Source organism: Candoia aspera, chromosome 1, assembly GCF_035149785.1.
Source record: "Candoia aspera isolate rCanAsp1 chromosome 1, rCanAsp1.hap2, whole genome shotgun sequence".
NCBI classification, from domain to species: Eukaryota; Metazoa; Chordata; class Lepidosauria; order Squamata; family Boidae; genus Candoia; species Candoia aspera.
Genome location: NC_086153.1, coordinates 210,390,538 through 210,409,016, shown reverse-complemented (window position 1 = coordinate 210,409,016; position 18,479 = coordinate 210,390,538). Strand labels below are relative to the sequence as shown.

General features: G+C 44.7%; 1 protein-coding gene across 1 annotated transcript; it reads right to left on the bottom strand.

Annotated features, from left to right (window-relative positions):
* Positions 1-5,360: 5,360 nt before the first annotated feature.
* On the bottom strand, positions 5,361-7,383 carry LOC134489608 (transcription factor 15-like). Its single transcript, XM_063292389.1, has 2 exons — positions 6,898-7,383; positions 5,361-5,519 (listed from the first exon to the last, which is right to left on the bottom strand). The coding sequence occupies exons 1-2, from the start codon at positions 7,381-7,383 to the stop codon at positions 5,364-5,366; spliced, it is 642 nt and encodes a 213-aa protein (XP_063148459.1). The 3' UTR covers positions 5,361-5,363.
* Between the last annotated feature and the right edge of the window lie 11,096 nt (positions 7,384-18,479).

The following is an 18,479-nucleotide window of genomic DNA, read 5'->3' as shown; positions in this document are numbered from 1 at the left end:
AGAGATAATATGTTCAACGTAGATATAAAATTCACAGTGACCAGTATGTGCTTTGAGAAGGATGCCTCATACTTCTTCCAACTTCTAAGCTTTTTCTTTTTTCAATCTTCTTCTAAGTCCAGAGGAGGGGTTCATCAATAAAACACCTTGCTTTTTCTTTTAAAAAAAATCCTATGCCCACCTGAGAAGGCTAATTTATTTATTTATTTTTTCAGGATATTTTTTTTTCTCCCTGCATGTGGTAGCCACGAGCCAGACTGCATTTACATCAGGGGTCCCCAACCCCCAGGCCGTGGACCGGTACCAGTCCGTGGCCTGTTAAGAACTGGGCCGCACAGCAGGAGGTGAGCGGTGGGTGAGCGAGCAAATTTACAGTCTGAGTATTTACAGCTGCTCCCCATCGCTCGCATTACCGCCTGAGCTCCACCTCCTGTCAGAGAAAGCAAGCCCATTGGCTGCTATCTCCAAACTGAGTGAAGAAAAAAGAATAAAAGGTCAGGAAAAAGAGGAAGCGCTTGAATCATCCAAAAACCACCACTCCCTGGTCTGTGGAAAAATTGTCTTCCATGAAACCAGTCCCTGGTGCCAAAAAGGTTGGGAGCCACTGATTTACATAATTGAAAAATATACGATCACAGATTGGAGTAGGATGATGCCAACATTTCATTTTCGCCAGCAGTTATCAGAATGAAGAGCCATGTTGTACCAGAGTACAGAGAACTATAAAATACAGATGTTATTTCTTTGGAAGGCTGTATCCAACTAATAGGATAGGTTGCCCCAGTTTATAAATGGTGACAGCATGTGAAATACCAAAATGTATTGTAACTAAAGGCTATTCATTTTCAGACTGATTCAAGCAATGCATATTTGCAGTAACTGTAAAAATTTACAGTATTTTAGCCTTATCAATAGTTTGGCCATAGTCTCTAAAAGGGTGATCTGATAGTGATTCAGTTGGATCATCCCACTGAAGCTGATTCACAAAATAATGTGTGTCTCTACCCCCACTTCTAAAAGCAAAGCAAACAAGCCATGTTGTTCCACTTTCCTCAAAGCATCCATCTGGGTCTTTCTGTAGACAGAAGGAAAAGCCTCTTCTGGCTATGGGCAGTGTCTGGACCAGGCTGTGAGGCAACATGAAGCACCTCATTATAATCAATGGGGTCACTGCTCTTCCTCATTAAGGAGAATCGCATCACTTCCATGCCACAAAGCATTCTACTAAGGCAAACCCATAAAATTCAGGACTCTTGAACAGAGTGTAATTAACAGTTTTCTTTAAAAATTGTCACCCTGGTCAGACATGGAAGCAAGATAAATACTCCACCTTCATCCTTTCTGCCTTTGAGCTCATCATGTTAAGATTAAAGGTGAAGTATATTCCCTCACACTTCCTATTTCATAATGCTCAAAGAGACTTTCTAAATATACTGTATAACAATCCTACCCTTTCTCTTACATTATGGTCACCCTATCATGTTGAAAACACCCATATATGAATATGAAAAAGAGGTAGATGACCAGACTATCATTCCATTAATTGGTACACAAAGGTATGTTCTATGTAATAGCTTTTTTTCTTTGCTTTTATTATGTGAATAGTCAATATATGACTTGTAGAGATTAAAAAGACTTTTGGCTCAGATCCTGCTGGATAACAAATGCAGTTATATCTCTGCCAGTGCATCCATGACCTTTCTGATACTTTGCACATCTTAGAAAGTATATTCAACCTCCTGTCTAGTCTCTGGAGACAGAAAATTTGCTGGATCAGAAACATGCCACCAGAAGTAGAGAGTTAAACAATGCAGGTCTATCCTTGTCCACCAATTCTGAATGACCATCATAAGCATGCAGATATCACACAAGTTACATTGTGTGATGGCGTACACACTTGCTGAGTATTCTCACATAAGGCTACTGACTTGACCATGGGGGGGCGGGGGGGGGGGCAGGGGGAGAAACACCTAAGCTTTCATAAAGAAAAATCAGGGTATCATCATGACCATCTGTGGGGCGGGTGGGGGGGCGGTAAACAATACAGTTTGTGACAATATCATGCAAATGCCATAACTTGCATATTTGCATCACATGTTGAGTCGCAATATACTGTATAAAAGTGGCATTTGAGTGATGATGCCATTGCATGTGTGTCCGTGTGTGTTGACATTCCGGGATCATTATAGCTTGCTGAGAATGCTACTGGATGTAATTAGTCTGAATTCAAACTATTTATTAATGCATATAGACTGTATATAAATGTATATTGTTTTCAAAATTGGCAGTTTATTTAATATAATGATGGGAATAGTCAGAGAAATTTGAATGCATGTTATTCACATTAGCTTTTGAGTTACGAATACCTCTATATCTCTTTTATATTGTCCTTTGGAAATAGGACAGTTAAATATTCAATTAGATTTTTAAATACATGTCACAGCGTATTACTTTTATGTGTATCCACTTGTAAAATATTGATCAGGATGATTAAAAATTTAGGAATGCTGTGAAATTGTAATTGGTGGATTGTTAATCTTGACTGAAGTAAGAGACCAGGTGTTAAAATATATCATGGGACATCCGATCATTGCTGCTGTATGCATACATATGTCCCACATATTCAGAGGCTCATTTAGAAACTTTCTTATGTAATATTTTCCACTTTATTTTGGTTATTCTGCCTGTATTTGAAACTGTGAAACATATTTTACAGATTTGTCTTAATTCAAAACAAAGACTGCATGCCTACACAACAAGCAGGAAAGAGATGGCATCAAGTATAATGTATAGCAACAGTATGGGAGTAACCTAGAAGTACAGATAAATTTAGAGAGCCCTTGGGAACTTTCTCTGCTCCACACTTCAATGATGAACTAATTTAGAAAGATCCTACACTCTTTCAAGAATTGGCGTGACTCACTGCGCAGTCCTTCTCAAGTTTCAAATCTGAGAACCTGCCCTCGTCTGGCTATATCTTCCACAACAGCTACTTCGTAAGCCAGATTCTCAAGGGATCTGTGGTACAAGTCTTTGGGTCCAGCCTCATGGCTCAAGATAGCTTTGTTCTAAGGTGGAAACTGACCTGCTTGGCTTGTTTCAGTATGAGGGCGCCTATTGGATGAAGGCTGTTGTGACAGTCTCAGAAAGGTGCACATATGTTACTGCCACATTTAATGGAGAATCTGGAGAAGCAATAACTTAATGTTTGATATATAAGCTGCTAGAAATGTATAAATCAGCTCCAAGAGTGAAGTGCCCATATATTAGAGAGTTACCAGGGCCTTTTAAGAAGGCTATTAGAATTCCATTTGATTAATTTATCCATTCCTGGCCTGGACCATTTCATAATGCATATAGGGACAAGTATCAACATTTAAATATTTCCCCATATAAAATATTTCCTACACAAGAATGCTAGCAAACCAGTGGCTTGTGGGGGAAGGAGGTAGAGAGCTGGGTGTTGCATTATAGCGGGGGGAGGGGGAGAGAAGCTCTGACCATTTCCATTACCAGACTGGAATGGGGACAACAGCACAGGCACCCATGATATCATCATCTTTGAAGCATAATGAGGACATTGTTGGCTCACCTACAATGGGTCATCCTAAGGTCTTTCCTACTCCAGTGCTACAGGGAGCACAAAGTGGCCTGGCTAATGTAAAGAGTGTTGTAGGAGGTGAGAAACTGTTACTTTAAAACAGCAATGAAGCTTGTGTTTCCAAGCCATTGGTAGAAGACCCTCCCGTCTAACAGAAATGCACCAGCTGGGATTTCTACTTACATAAGACTGGAGCCATATAAACTGCCAGATCTTCTGACTGGATAGTGTAAAAGGTTTAAATAAGACTTTCAACAGGGAATAAGCAAGTGGAAGAAAGGGAGAACATGGGTGAATATAAAAATATAAAATGCTTGCTGTATCTGCATAGATTGCTGTTGATACATATTTATATGCATATTCTCTGTGTATCTGTGCATCTACATGTGGATGTACAAGCACATACATTTTGCTCCATCCACTGGAAAAATTATTGTGGAGACCCAAGTGTGAGGCACTACACTTGGGGGGTGGGGAAAGGAATCACTATGGAAATTGTCACACTAGCCCCTGTACTTTAAACATTATCCCAATATGACAGATTTCCAGAGTTTTCTCTTAGCTCTGGAAAGCCTCAACAGACAAGCCAATAACCAGATTCTTTGTATAAATCCTCTGTGTCTTGGGCAGAGGAAACCCATATCTTCTAATTCTGATGATGATGGGGGGGGGGGGGACCTCCTACAGTTGGAGCCTCAGCCTGGCTGAGATACCATCAGAGATGGTTGAGAAATATTCTTCCCAAAAAGGAGGAGGAGGAGGACGAGAAAGAGGAGGAGAGGGAAGAAAGGATGGAGCAGCTTGCAAAGCACTTGAACAACAGCTTCGTTTACAGTTTGGCTATCATCACATTTCTATAAAGAAGATCTCAACATTATGTCTCAGCTTCACAAAACTCTCTATCTCTTTAAATATATCTGGATGCTGTTTGCTACTGATCTTCAAGTGTTCATGCCAAATTTTGTAAATGGGTCAAGTAGTTTGTCAGAACTAGCCATGGAGCCATTATGTAACCAGTTTCTCCTGTCATTAATGGGGGAAAGGAGGAAACCTCATTAAGTGGTATTTCCCAAGGGACAAGGCTTGGGAAGAGTGGGTAATTAACCCTAAGGTTCCTTCTGCTTACCATGGCCAATGTATCATCTAGCCCTAGCTCTAAAGAGCAAATTATTGTCTGAATTATGCTGTCCAAAAGAACCCTATTGTTCTTTGTTTCTTAGATAACAGTCTGAATATACATGACACACAGTTAACCTAAAGAAAATCATGCTGGTTAGCTCCATTTTCAACCTGTGAAATTAATAATGGAACCAACTATCATGGTTTGGTGATCACCAGTAAAAAGAAAGGGTTCATTTTTGGCACTGGAAAGTCCCACATTTTTACACAGGGACCAGCTAGGGCAGCCTTTTCTAATCTGATGCTTTCTGGAGGTGTTTGGACTACTTAGTTGGATAGAAACAGGATCATGTGCTTAAGAAGGAACTAATTGTTTCCTAGGATCAGAACAGCAACTTAAGGGCTGTTCAATGGCTAGCATCATTTTCTCACTGAGATTGGATAAACTGGGACATCATGTGCATTCTTGCTATCTTTTGGATATATAGATCTTCCATCTCAGTGGAAACCTTTAGTTTGCTGGCAGAAGCCAGTGAGTCTTTGAAAAAAGAGAAACGTGCCATTCCTTGGTGTGTTCAGTTGTGGTTAGAAGCTCTGATGCACTGAAATCTCCATGATAAGGAGATGCTAGATGTTGGGAAGCTCAGGTTCCACCATGTGACATCAGTTTGGGAGGCATCAGTATCACAGCTTGGCTGCTTAGGGTTAGCATTTCTTGCACAAAAATAGCTGCCGCACCAGGTGCAACTTTCCCCACCGTGTTCAATTTCATCTGCAAAAAGCCCTTGGAACCAGTCTGCTGCAATGGAAAACAAAGCGCAAATCATGGTTACTGTTTTGCCCCTGCCTTTTAAAATGAGATCAAAATAAGTGCACAATTTCAACGTGAATATTATGGCATGAGTGCCAAGCCATTACCTACAGCTGTTCTGTAACCAGTCCAGCATTTATGCAAGCAGCTCATCTGAATCAACATCCATAAAACTTTTAAAGCGACAAGTGTTTGTCCCGTTCTCTGTGCTGCAAATAGGACCAAAAGCATCCATTATTAAACAGCAGGACACATAAACACGCACACTGATGTTTGTTTCATCTCTGTTGCCAGTGGCCAGTGAAAATTTCACTTGCTGTCTCAGAGACGGAGCAAATCAGGCAGGTGTTGCACATATATATTTTGAGGGTGGTTAATTTTACTTATAGCTTCAAACAGACATGCTCATTTTCAGTGCTAAGTATGCTGTTTTCACTTTGTTTGTTTAGTGCTAAACTGTGAGATGGAACAGTTTTATTTTTATTCTTTTTGAATAGTTCTCTTAAGGGAAGGGTAAGTTAAAACAACCTTTGTGAGAAATACAATTAAAAGAGTGCTACTCAAAGACCTGAGAAATGTAAGGGTTGATAATAATACAAAGGAAAAAAAATGGTAAAAGTTATTTTTCCAGCTACAAAATGAAGCAAATGCAGCTTTTGTTCATTTATGTATGCAAGGCTCACATGAAAAAGTACATAAGGGTCTTTAAAAAGAGCTCGGAAGAACCTCCTTTTCAAGGAGGAGAAGGCACCCTAAGACACTTAGAGAAGGATTGTCTGTGATATAATATTTGGCATGCTGCTAATACAAAGATTAAGTTCTACCTTCACAAATGCCTCATGTTCCCACTCATGCCAATTCAGGTATTCTTTTTCTGCCTTTGCAAAGCACAGAATCTGAATCAAATGGGTTGGTTTAAAATATGAAACAAGTCAAAGGCCTATGATGCTATAGACCAGCCCTTCTCAACCTTTTGACCCTGGAGGAGCCCTTGAAATATTTTTCAGGCCTCGGGGAACTCCTGCACATTCAGGCTCAAATATAGGCCAGAAGTTATAAAACTATTATATTTGTTTCATTTGTAGGCCTGTATATATGCATTAACAGTATTCTTAAACTAAAAATAAAGAATGAAACTTAACTCTTTAATGTAAGTTGCCTGAATTTGAAATATTTTTTTTAAATAAACAGTGATCTCCCAGGGAACCCCAAGTGACCTCTTGCGGAAGCCTAGGGTTCCATGGAACCCTGGTTGAGAAACCCTGCTCTAGATATTGCCACCTTCTAGATCCAAGTTTGTAGATCAGTGGCCATTTCCATGTGGGGCATGATTTGAAAGCCAGGGAGGGCCTGATGCCAACCTTACCAGTTTCCTCTGGTTGCTCAGACAGAAGGTGCAGATCGGTCTCAGGCTCCCGGTAGCACTGCTGCCTTGCAGGAGAGGCTGATACTGCAGGCAGGGCTGCCTCACAAGCAAGGACTCCTCAGCCAAGTTCCCACTGGATTGCTGCTGCTGCTGCTGCTGCTGCTGCTGTAGGAGCAGCATATTCTCCAGGTGCGAGATGTAGCTCGTGGCCAGACGCAGGGTCTCTATCTTGGACAGCTTACGGTCTGCAGGCTCGGTGGGGATGAGTGTGCGGAGAGCACTGAAAGCAGTGTTGACACTGTGGGTTCGGTCCCTTTCCCGAGCATTGGCCGCCTGCCTCTGCTTGTTCCGACCGCTCAGCCGAGCGCTCTTGTGTCTGCGTTTGCTTTGGGCCCCGAGGCAAGGCAAGGACCGCCCGGAGCTGCTCTCGCTGCTGCCACTCTCCAGCTCCTCCAGATCGGATGCAGCACCCCTGCCCGACTTCATGGTCAAGCCGGCAGCCCCTCAACTCCATCACTTTTATGCCCAGCAGCTGCCACCTTGCTCCTGTTAGCATCAGCCGCTGCTCTACCAACTCCCCTCCAGCAGCAGGGTCATTTTTTGAATGGTTGCTCCTTTTAGATCTAACAGATGGTTGCTCTGTAAATAAGGCAAGGGAGGTGGAGCTGCCCCTCACAGGAGCTATTGCAAGCCCTGCAGCTGTCTCCCCCTTGTCATGTCAAGATGTGCAAAGGCTTGGGCAGCCACCATGTGCATGGGCAGAGGGGAAATGAAGCCCTTGCCCTCCCCTTTCCCCTCAATTTCAGGAACAGTTTCATGCCTCTCTCAAACGCTCCAGGAAGACAGACATTTCCCCTTTCCTCTCAGCATGGTCGTAAGTCAGGAATCGCTTGAATATCTTGGCTACTGAAAACAGAACCAATTGTTAGATGCAGAGAGATAAAATCAGCCTCCCCTCCCTCCCTCCCTCCCTCCCTCCCTCCTTCCTTCCTTCCTTCCTTCCTTCCTTCCTTCCTTCCTTCCTTCCTTCCTTCCTTCCTTCCTTCCTTCCTTCCAGTTGGTTTGTATGAACCATTCTCAGTGGAGTGTCAGGATCATTGTATTGCTAGGACTGCCAATTATTTTCTCATCACTAACATATAGACAAATGCTCTGAGATAATGTACTGATCAAGCATTTACAAACAATTCCCACAATACTATTTAGACTGTGGGCATCCTACCTCATTTGGTATGTTCTAGCATGTCTCAGAATTATAACAAGACATTTCAGCTATGCCACACTGCAAACCATTTGAAAAAAATAAATTTAAAAAACTGTCTAGATTCCATGGAGAGTGAAATGATCTAAGATGCCAAAACAGCCCCTGCCTCAGCATGGATTAGCATCAGTGCACAGTGTCTTCTCACACCTTACATTCTGTGCTGTAAATTTGCTCCAAATATGGTAAATCTCTGAAAAGTGCATCCAAAATGATGTGCATTTGCGAACGTCACTGCCCTACAAAAGTTTGTGCTACATAGGGGAAATTGCCTACCGAACTACGTTTATTGTCTTGTAAACTGCAAAGCATGGTGGTTATGAAAAGGGGCAACTATATAAGTTAAATAAATAAATGTGCAAGTTGTTCAACTTATTAGTGAAAGTTGCAAGCAACAAAAGCTGCATTTCTAGAAAGCTTGATTCCCCCCCCCCAAAAATATGGCAGTATGCAGTCATTTCTGAAAATGGGTGACACAGATCAAAATTACAGCTATGCACAGCCTTTATTCCCTCATCAATGTGCTCCTTCACATGTGGGAGAAATGGCATTACCAGAATTTGCAGTGGGGTAGCCAGGTGAAATCTCAGCAGGTGGCAACAAATGGCTGGGCTTGGAAGCTTTCTCTTTGGATGGGAGACTACCCGGCCATCCCAGGGTGGCAAACTGAACTGGGAATGTTGTAAAACCTTCTATAGTGTAGTCAAGAAAACTACACAAATGTGTCCTTGAGATAGTCAGAAGTTGAACTCAGCTCAAAGGAGACTTTATTTTTTCTTGGCAATGTAGCTTTATGTTAAGCAAGACATTCTTATAGTCCACCACCATTTTCCTTTCCTAAGCATTATTAGGTTTTTTAGGTACATATAATGTCATTTCCTAATGTTTTACTTATCAAATAACCCTCATTTGCAATCATCTATTATGCTTCTCTCAGGTTGGCAGCATTGCTGGACTCAGGCTCATATATACCTGGGAAGGGCACAGTTTAGGTTGCCCAACTAAGACCTCTGGCTAGCAGTCAAACTAATGAAATGGACTAAACAACCATTTCTAAGTGACCTCGGCAGAAGGATATTGCCAGTTTTAGCCTAAAAGCTCATCATCATTACTTTCTGTTTAATGTAGTGCAGAGTTGGAATACTGGAGATGACTCCCTTTTAGCACCAATGCAAGCACTCCAATACTGCCAGCTGCCTCAACATTCTTGGCTTTGAGTCCTCCTGTCCTCTCACCAACTCTGCTAGATCCTATTTGTGGTTTGTCGCCACAGTGCATTGCCTGTCACTCTCATTGACTCATTTATGCAGGGCAGAGATGTTCAGCAGTCTCTTCAGAGTTTGACTGAGAAGACTAAAAACGGGAATTTAAATTCCAATGTCCCCTGCACAGAGTCCTCACATGTGCATGACCATGACCATGAGATGTTCAGCAGTCTCTTCAGAGTTTGACTGAGAAGACTAAAAACGGGAATTTAAATTCCAATGTCCCCTGCACAGAGTCCTCACATGTGCATGACCATGACCATGCTTCTAGGCTACTGCAGCATTTCTGTTCACTGGTGGAATAATGAACATAATACATTCTGGATTTGGGGAGGACCTGATGAGCCATGTTGTTACTTACTGTATATCTATCAAAGATGGTTTGGTTCCTGCTTCTCAAAGAGCAGCAATCAGTGGTACTCCCTCCCTGTTGGCCACTGAAGACTGCAGTCTCCTTGGCTTAATTTGGAATCAATTTGATATTTGTGAGCTTTTCATGAGTCTTTATCCTGGTGGTAAAACTTCAGTTACAAGCCAAGCGAAAGGTCCCCAAAGGTAACCAGACAAAATCCACCAAAAGATTACAAATGTGACAAATGAAGATTTATTTACTTATTTATCATAATTCTATTGTGTGTGTGTGTGTAATGATTGCCCTAGCCCCAAATACTCAGACTCACAAGAGGATGCTGAATGAAATCTGATTTATTAAAGTACTAGAGACAAATACAGAGAAAGCTGAGAATGAGCAAAAGCGCGCCAAATACAAACTTAAACCCTTGCTTCAAACGTATCCCGCCTCCCTCGTAACAGCCCCGCCCGGCACAGGTGCTAGCAATCGTCAGAGTTGCTAGCCTGGGAAAGTAACCTTGAGCGCAGTAGATAATACAAATACATTCCAAAGCAAAGCCAAAAGATAATCGTTCCCATCCTCCCTAGACAACTGAAACACGCATCCAATTAATGACATGCGAAACGTTACGATGCATCAAAGACATTGAAACGGCGCACATGACATACCGCCTCCCTAAAAATACCCCTAGGGACCAGGTTTCGAGGGATAAGCCGAGTGGAAACGGGCCACTAGAACCGGGGAAGCCACATCTGGTGCAGCGACCCACTCAGGATGAGGGAAATGTTTCCAACGAACTAAATATTGCAAAGTATTGCGAAGGCGTCTAGAGTCGAGGATTTCTTTAACTTCGAAGTGTTGCTGACCATCAATCATGATGGGGGTGGGGGGTGGAGGTTGCCGATGCCAGCGATCAGAAGGAATAGTCGGTTTGAGTAAGCTGCAATGAAAAACAGGGTGTAAGCGTTTCAGGTTATGAGGCAAGTCAAGTTTAAAAGTCACAGGGTTAATCTGAGCAACGATCGGGAAAGGACCCACAAACTTAGGTGCCAGTTTCTTTGAAGGTTGTGCAGATTTGATAAACTTGGTAGAAAGGTAGACCGAGTCCCCAACTTGGAATGCAGGGTGTGGGGCACGCTTCCGATCAGCATAGAGTTTATAATCTGCTTGTGCATCAGCCAATGCCTGTTGAATCATTGGCCAAGAGTCAGCGAGTTGTGTTGACCAATCATCTGTAGTGACTGCACTGGCAGGAGGTTGTGGGAGATCAGTGATAGGTACAAAGTCTTTACCCAGAGCCACCCGAAACGGAGTTTGTCCAGTGCTTTGATGCACTGCATTGTTGTAAGCCACTTCAGCAAATGGTAAGAGGTCTACCCAATTGTCCTGCTGATAATTCACAAAAGCACGCAGGTATTGCTCCAGAGTAGAGTTAACAGCCTCAGTGGCCCCGTCCGTCTGAGGATGCCAAGCCGTGGACAGGGCTTGCTTCGTGCCTAACAGCTTGAGAAAAGCCCGCCAAAACTGTGAGGTAAATTGTGTACCCCTGTCCGAAATCAAGCGGGAGGGACATCCGTGTAGCCTGTACACGTGTACAAGGAACAGGCGGGCCAATTGACGTGCTGACGGAATGGACACGCAAGGAATAAAGTGAGCTTGTTTGGAAAAATAGTCTTTGACCACCCAAATGACCGTTTTGCGTTGGCTGGGTGGAAGCTCTACAATAAAGTCCATGGAAATTTCTTCCCAAGGGGAAGAGGGGGTTGCTACCGGCTGCAGCAGTCCCTGGGGTTTGCCCACCTTGCGCTTGGACATTGCACAGACAGTGCATGAAGCAATGTAGTCTTTGACATCTTTGCGTAATGTGGGCCACCAGAATTGCCTCCGAACGAGGTGCAGGGTTTTCACAAACCCAAAGTGACCTGCGAGTTTGTCATCGTGGGAACGTGTTAACACATCTTTCCTGAGGGTTTCAGGAACGTAGAGGCGGTCGGATTTCCAAGCGAAGCCTCTGTCAAAAGTAACAGTATCTTTATTCGCAAGCAACCAAGTATCAGTTTTTAGTTCTTTTAGAAACTTTTGTTGCAATTGGGAGGGAATTGACAAAGTGCTTGGCTGAGCAGCGCTTGTGGTAGGCGGTTGCTGTGCGCGTGTTTGGCTTCGCGTCACAGCCTGCATGCCCAATTGGGGCGCCGTCCAGAGGGTGCTCACCACATCTGGCGCCGCCCCAGAATCCTGAGGTTGCCTGGACAAGGCATCAGCCAAGAAGTTCTTTTTCCCTGGAATAAATTTGAACTGAAAGTTGAAGCGATTGAAAAATTGAGCCCAACGAACCTGTTTAGGGCTCAGTTTTCGAGGGGTACTAAGAGCCTCCAAGTTTTTATGATCAGTCCAGACCTCAAAGGGATGATTTGCCCCTTCCAATAGATGCCGCCAAGCTTCTAATGCAGCTTTCACTGCAAATGCCTCCTTTTCCCAAACATGCCAGCGTCTCTCAGTCTCGGAGAATTTGCGGGATAGATAGGCACAGGGTTTGAGGCATCCTGCCCCATCTTTTTGCATCAATAATGCCCCAATAGAATAATCGGAGGCATCTGCCTGTACCACGAAAGGCTTGGAGGGATCAGGATGTTGTAGAATGGGCTCTTTGACGAACGCTGCTTTCAGCCGCTCAAACGCCGTTTGACAAGCGGGCGTCCACCTCAACAGCGCTCCGGGATTTTTGACTCTCCTAGTATCTCCCACCCCTTTTGTTCGAAGCAGCTCCGTTAGGGGCAAGGCAATCTCAGCGAACCCCCTGATGAACAATCTGTAGTAGTTGCTGAACCCCAAGAAACTTTGAAGTTGCCTGCGGGTGCGGGGACTCTCCCAGTCCATGATAGCCTGCACCTTGGCAGGGTCCATTTCTATACCTTTATCAGAAATCCTATACCCCAAGTAGTCAATTTGGGTCTGATGAAAGGCACATTTTGATAGCTTTGCATACAATTCAGCAGATCTGAGTTTACACAAGACTTTCTTTACCAGAGCTACATGCTCTTTCATGGTTTCCGTATAAATCAATACATCATCCAAATACACCAATACACCTTTAAACAGATGTTCATGCAAAACTTCATTGATTAATTGCATAAATACCCCAGGGGCCCCAGCCAACCCAAACGGCAACACCTTATACTGGAAGGCTCCCAACGGGCAATTGAATGCAGTTTTCCACTCATCACCCTCCTTGATTCGTACACGATAGTAGGCTTCTCTTAAATCCAGTTTAGAGAAGATCTTGCCCTTGGCCAGATGTGACAACATGTCCTTTATCAATGGCAAGGGATATTTGTTGGAAATTGAGACGGCATTTAATCCGCGGAAATCCGTACAAAGTCTCAATGTGCCGTCCTTTTTTGGGCGAAAAAGAACCGGCGCCCCCACGGGTGAATTCGCCGGCTCAATAAATCCGCGCTCCAAATTTTTGTCCACAAATTCCCTCAACAGGGTCAGTTCCTTTTGCGTCATGGAATAAATTTTTGGTTTAGGCAATTGAGTGTTGGGTAGCAGTTCTATGGCACAGTCCGTTTTTCGATGGGGAGGCAACTGGTCAGCTTCCTTTTCACCAAATACATCAGCAAACATCCTGTACTCAGCCGGCAAGCCTTCCAGAGGAGAGGCCGGGTAAGGCGGAGTCGCAGCTGCCGCAACCCCCACCATCTCCTCTGGGGCACCCTTCCCCTCTGCCGCTTGATAAAATCCATCCCTAAACGTGATAGTTCGGTAGACCCAGTTTATTTGGGGATTTTGCTGCACCAACCAGGGTACCCCCAACACCACCAATGGTCCCCCAACCGGAGCCACTACAAAAGATAACCCTTCCTGGTGACTGCCCAGTTGCAAGGCTACATGCCCTGTAAAATGGGTGACCGGTTTGCCCCCTGCCACGGACCCATCCAATTGAGTAAAAGCGATGGGTCGCTGTAAAGGGAACGTGGGGAGCTCCAAAGCTGCCACCACGTCGGGGTGCATAAGACACCGGGAACACCCCGAATCAATCATGGCCCATACTTCCACAGTCTTGGATTGGGAGCCCAATTTCAATTTCACCATGAGTATGCGGTAAGTGCCACTCACCGATGGAGGCTCGCGCCCGTCCTCTACCACCTGCCCAGCGGCGCCCTTTAGAGCAGGTGGCTGGCGTTTCCCGCCGGCTGCGGGATTTCGGTCTCCCCCTCAATTTCGAAGAACATCACATCGTCTCCCTCGGTTTCAGCCACCGCAGCTTTCTGTTTCCTCGGCAATGCAGGGGACTTTCCTGGCGGTTTTCCGGGCCGTTCCTCTACCTTCGCTTTTGGGCATGCTGCCACTCGATGCCCCTCCTTACCACATCTCAGACACAAGCCTTTTGCGTATCGCTTCTCCCGCTCCTCGTCCCAGGGTCGTTGTCCCGGTTTCCCCCCGGTGGTCGATGGGCGGCTGGGCTTCACCTCCCGCCCCGACTTGGCGGTCTTCCGCTGGGCAAAGATCTCCTGGGCATGTTCAGCCCTCCCCGCCAGCAGGATCCACTCATACAGCGTGTATGGGTCGTCCCTCCCCAGGGACCAGCGTAGCACTTCTGTATTCAAGCCATCCTTGAAGAGCTCGATAATGGTTGCTTGGGACCAGTCATCCACCTTCCCAGCTAGCGCTTTAAACTCCAAAGCATAATCGGCCACTGATCTGAACCCCTGCTTGAGTTCCTTCAGGGCTCGCTTTGCTCTCTCCTTTGCTAAGGGGTCCTCGAAGTGTTGCTTCAACGCCCCGAGGAACTCCTCGAGACTCTCCAGTTCAGGCGCCTCCGACTGGCACATCTGGACATACCAGTCTGCCGCCCTCCCCTTCAGTTTGGTGGCAATGGTGATGATCCTTGCCTTTTCCGATTGGAAAAACGCCCCCCATTCTTCCATGTAGGCTTTCGCGTTCGTCAGGAAGAACGAGAGTTTGGTCGGATCCCCATCAAACTTGACAGGGAAGTCTCGCATGCCGCCTCCCGCCGCGCTGCGCCCCACCACCGGTGCTGCCGCGGCTCGTGTTTCCCTGGCTCGGGGCGGTACGGGGCCCCGGGGCGATCGCCCTGGCGATGCTGCGATTTCCATCTGGACCGACTGGTCCCCTTCGCGCCTCCGCACCACCCGTCGCCGTTCCGGGGACAGCCCCTGGGAAGAGGGGGTTGAATGCCTTTGGCTTGATTCTTCTCGGACCTCTCGCAACGAGGTCACATCCAAGCTCAGCTGTTTCAATATAGCTTCCAACGAATCCATTTTGGACTCCAACACTCGGATCCGATCCGGAGTGGGTGAGCCCTCCGTTGGCTGCACCTGCACCACGTTGGGGGATAATGGGTATCTCTGCCTCCAGGAGGGACCCCCCGTTGCCGTGGCATCTCCTTGTGTCTCATCCCAGGTGAGCAGCTCGCCCGGCGAAGTTACGGTGGTCTCTGGGGCCGTTTTCAGCCCCCCGGCTTCACTCTCCGACTCGGAGCTCGCCTCCTCTCGGATGGCTGACAGCTCCCCACCCTGGGACGGTCGGCCGGACTGCCTCACGGTCGAGTCCGGTTCCCCTTCCTCCATCATCATGATGTCGGGTTCAGTCATCGCGGGCTCTCTCCCTCACAGGGTTAGACGCTTGTCTTTCCTGGACAGGGGCCAGCGGAGTTAGGAACTTAGATTCTCAGCTTTATGTAATGATTGCCCTAGCCCCAAATACTCAGACTCACAAGAGGATGCTGAATGAAATCTGATTTATTAAAGTACTAGAGACAAATACAGAGAAAGCTGAGAATGAGCAAAAGCGCGCCAAATACAAACTTAAACCCTTGCTTCAAACGTATCCCGCCTCCCTCGTAACAGCCCCGCCCGGCACAGGTGCTAGCAATCGTCAGAGTTGCTAGCCTGGGAAAGTAACCTTGAGCGCAGTAGATAATACAAATACATTCCAAAGCAAAGCCAAAAGATAATCGTTCCCATCCTCCCTAGACAACTGAAACACGCATCCAATTAATGACATGCGAAACGTTACGATGCATCAAAGACATTGAAACGGCGCACATGACAGTGTGTGTGTGTGTGTACTTTGCACTGGGTTGAAAGCAGTGTTACAATATGTGAAGCTATCTAAACACACACACACACACAATCGTAGCATATTGCAGTATTGCCATAGGGAACAGTAGTTTGATTTTCATGGCCTTGAATACTCTCGTGATGCCAGCAACCTATTCCAAACACCCAAAGACACGGCCCCCATATAAAGATTTGAAGGACAAAACAGAAGCAATGGGCTGAACCAAAGAAAAGCAATTGTCAAACAAAAGTCTGCTTCATTGGTGGTCTTTTAATCAATGCCAGTGGATCAAATTTTACATCGTAGGAGTAAGAACCATTTAAGAACCAACAAAGGGGCCACAGTGGCTCAGTGGTTAAGACGCTGAGTCAGAGGACCATTAAGGTTGGCAGCTCGGCAGTTCGAAACCTTAGAGCACGAGCCGTATAATGGAGTGAGCTCCCATCAACTTGTCCCAGCTCCTGCTAACCTAGCAGTTCGAAAGCATGCAAATGCAAGTAGATAAATAGGTACCACTTCGGTGGGAAAATAACAGGGACATGAAAGGAGCCCCCTCAGGCGTCCCCTGGGCAATGGTGACATCACTGGCAAATCCTTTCAATACAGAAGTGCCTTGGCAGGTGCTTCTGACACACAAACACACACACACACACAACCAACAAAAAGATAGGTGGAAGCACTTATCTGAATACTAATAGCAGATGCAAAGAAGTTTATTTATGTTTCTGTATTAGAGAAAAACTTATAGAAAGGGTTTTGATTCTAATACAACTGAATATTAAGAAATGGAAAAAAAACAAAGTAGTTGTAGTTGCAAACTCTGGCAAGTCACAGAACCTACAGTACATGATGCGTTGATTTGGAATCTGTGTTGCAATATTTGAAGCTACCTGAATACCCAAATTCAGGTATATCCAGTAAAATAAATTGAGGGAATTCTGAATTTCTGAAAATGTATAGTAGTTAATGTTCTCAGAGGTGAAGTGAGATTCTCCCTCCAGCTTTCTTTTCTTCAAGTGGATTCCTCTTATTTGTTGTAGTCTAGTTATCTTATCATAGCAATCTTTATATTCTTGTAAGAAATTTCAAGTGACCCTGGAACTAAAGAAACCTCTAGTTTTGGGGGGATGATTTTATACCTACTTAGGCACTTGGGAAGGGTTAATTTCCCCTTTCCTGTCCATCTTTCCTGTCCATGCCAATGAAACAATTTAAAAGACATCCACATATATGGCACAACTACCTACACCTCAAAGAGAGACTGTGCCTGCCTTTTCACTGACAACCTGTCTTGACATAATTGGGGGAACAGACTAGACAGGAAGCCAGAGAAGAACCTTGTTTTAAGTAAACAAAGACTTCTCCACCAGGACACAAATAAGTTCAGCACCACCAACAGCCTAAAGTATTTAATAACACAGTCCATCCATCTTTAGGCTTTCTTGATCTTTGGCAGCTCTGTGTTAAGAAAATTAAAAGTAAAGCCGTGTAGCTGATACAATGACAAGTTAATCCAGTGATTAAGGACCCCCACAAAAAAGATTAAATGTTGTTGTTTTTAGCTGTAAGATTCCTTGAAAGTTCAGTACAAAATGGCTATTCAGCTTAAAAATGCTTGTAAAACGTTCAAAATATTGCTGGTGTTAATTGCTTAATTATTGACTGGAATAACATTTAGGCAAACACTGGATGGAATTAATTCCTTAAGGAAAGTTTAATAGCTAGAATTGGCATTGTAAGCCCCCTGCACCCAATACTAATATATGTCACCATTAACAGTCAACAGTTTTACAAGCCCAATAAGATTATTGAATTAACAGAAAAGCCCAACGTTGACTCTAATTCCCTAAGTGGCAAGATTGCTTGTGTGCTAATTGTCACAGAATGCCCTAATATGCAATGCAGATCACTGATTTCCGAAAGCCAGAATCAGACTTGTGTTAAACAAGCACAAAATTTTATGATTACAGTGACTACAAATCAGGCAAAGCTAAGAGGCTGAACGCACCTTCCTCATGTCAGTTTATGAATAATGTACTGCTAATAGCAGAATCACTATAATCTCTCAGAATAACAAAATCATTGCTTGAACACATGCAATTCCTTGTGTTCGTTGTTCGTTGATAACAATTTTGTTGTTATCTTTGTTTCGTTTTGTATTTTTTAAACTCGGTACATGGTTTTGACTCTGCTGAAATCCTGGGCCTCTGGATTGCATTTCTGTAACCTTTTTAACAGCCACTGCTCTTTTTACAACTTGAAAACGAATGTGTCCCAAGAGGTTCAAATCAGATAAGCAGAGCAATTTCTTCCTTGCAATTCAATAATGTTGAAAACAGTAGTGTAAATGCGGTCAGTGCAGGCATGGAAGACACCAAGGTCTGTATTGACAAGGGAGTTCTGCCAAGCCTTCTATCTTTACCCCCTACCTCAGTCCTAGATATAGTCTGCTCCAGGGCCAGCATATGTTTTTTGAAAAACCTAAGCATTTGCCCAGGATGGCATGATCATTGAGGCTGGAGCAACTGGTAGAAGAGACTGGACACATGCAGCAGAGAGCCTAAATGTAATGAAGAGGAACCACCAGATGGCTCTTACTCTTTGTCGCCATCTCATG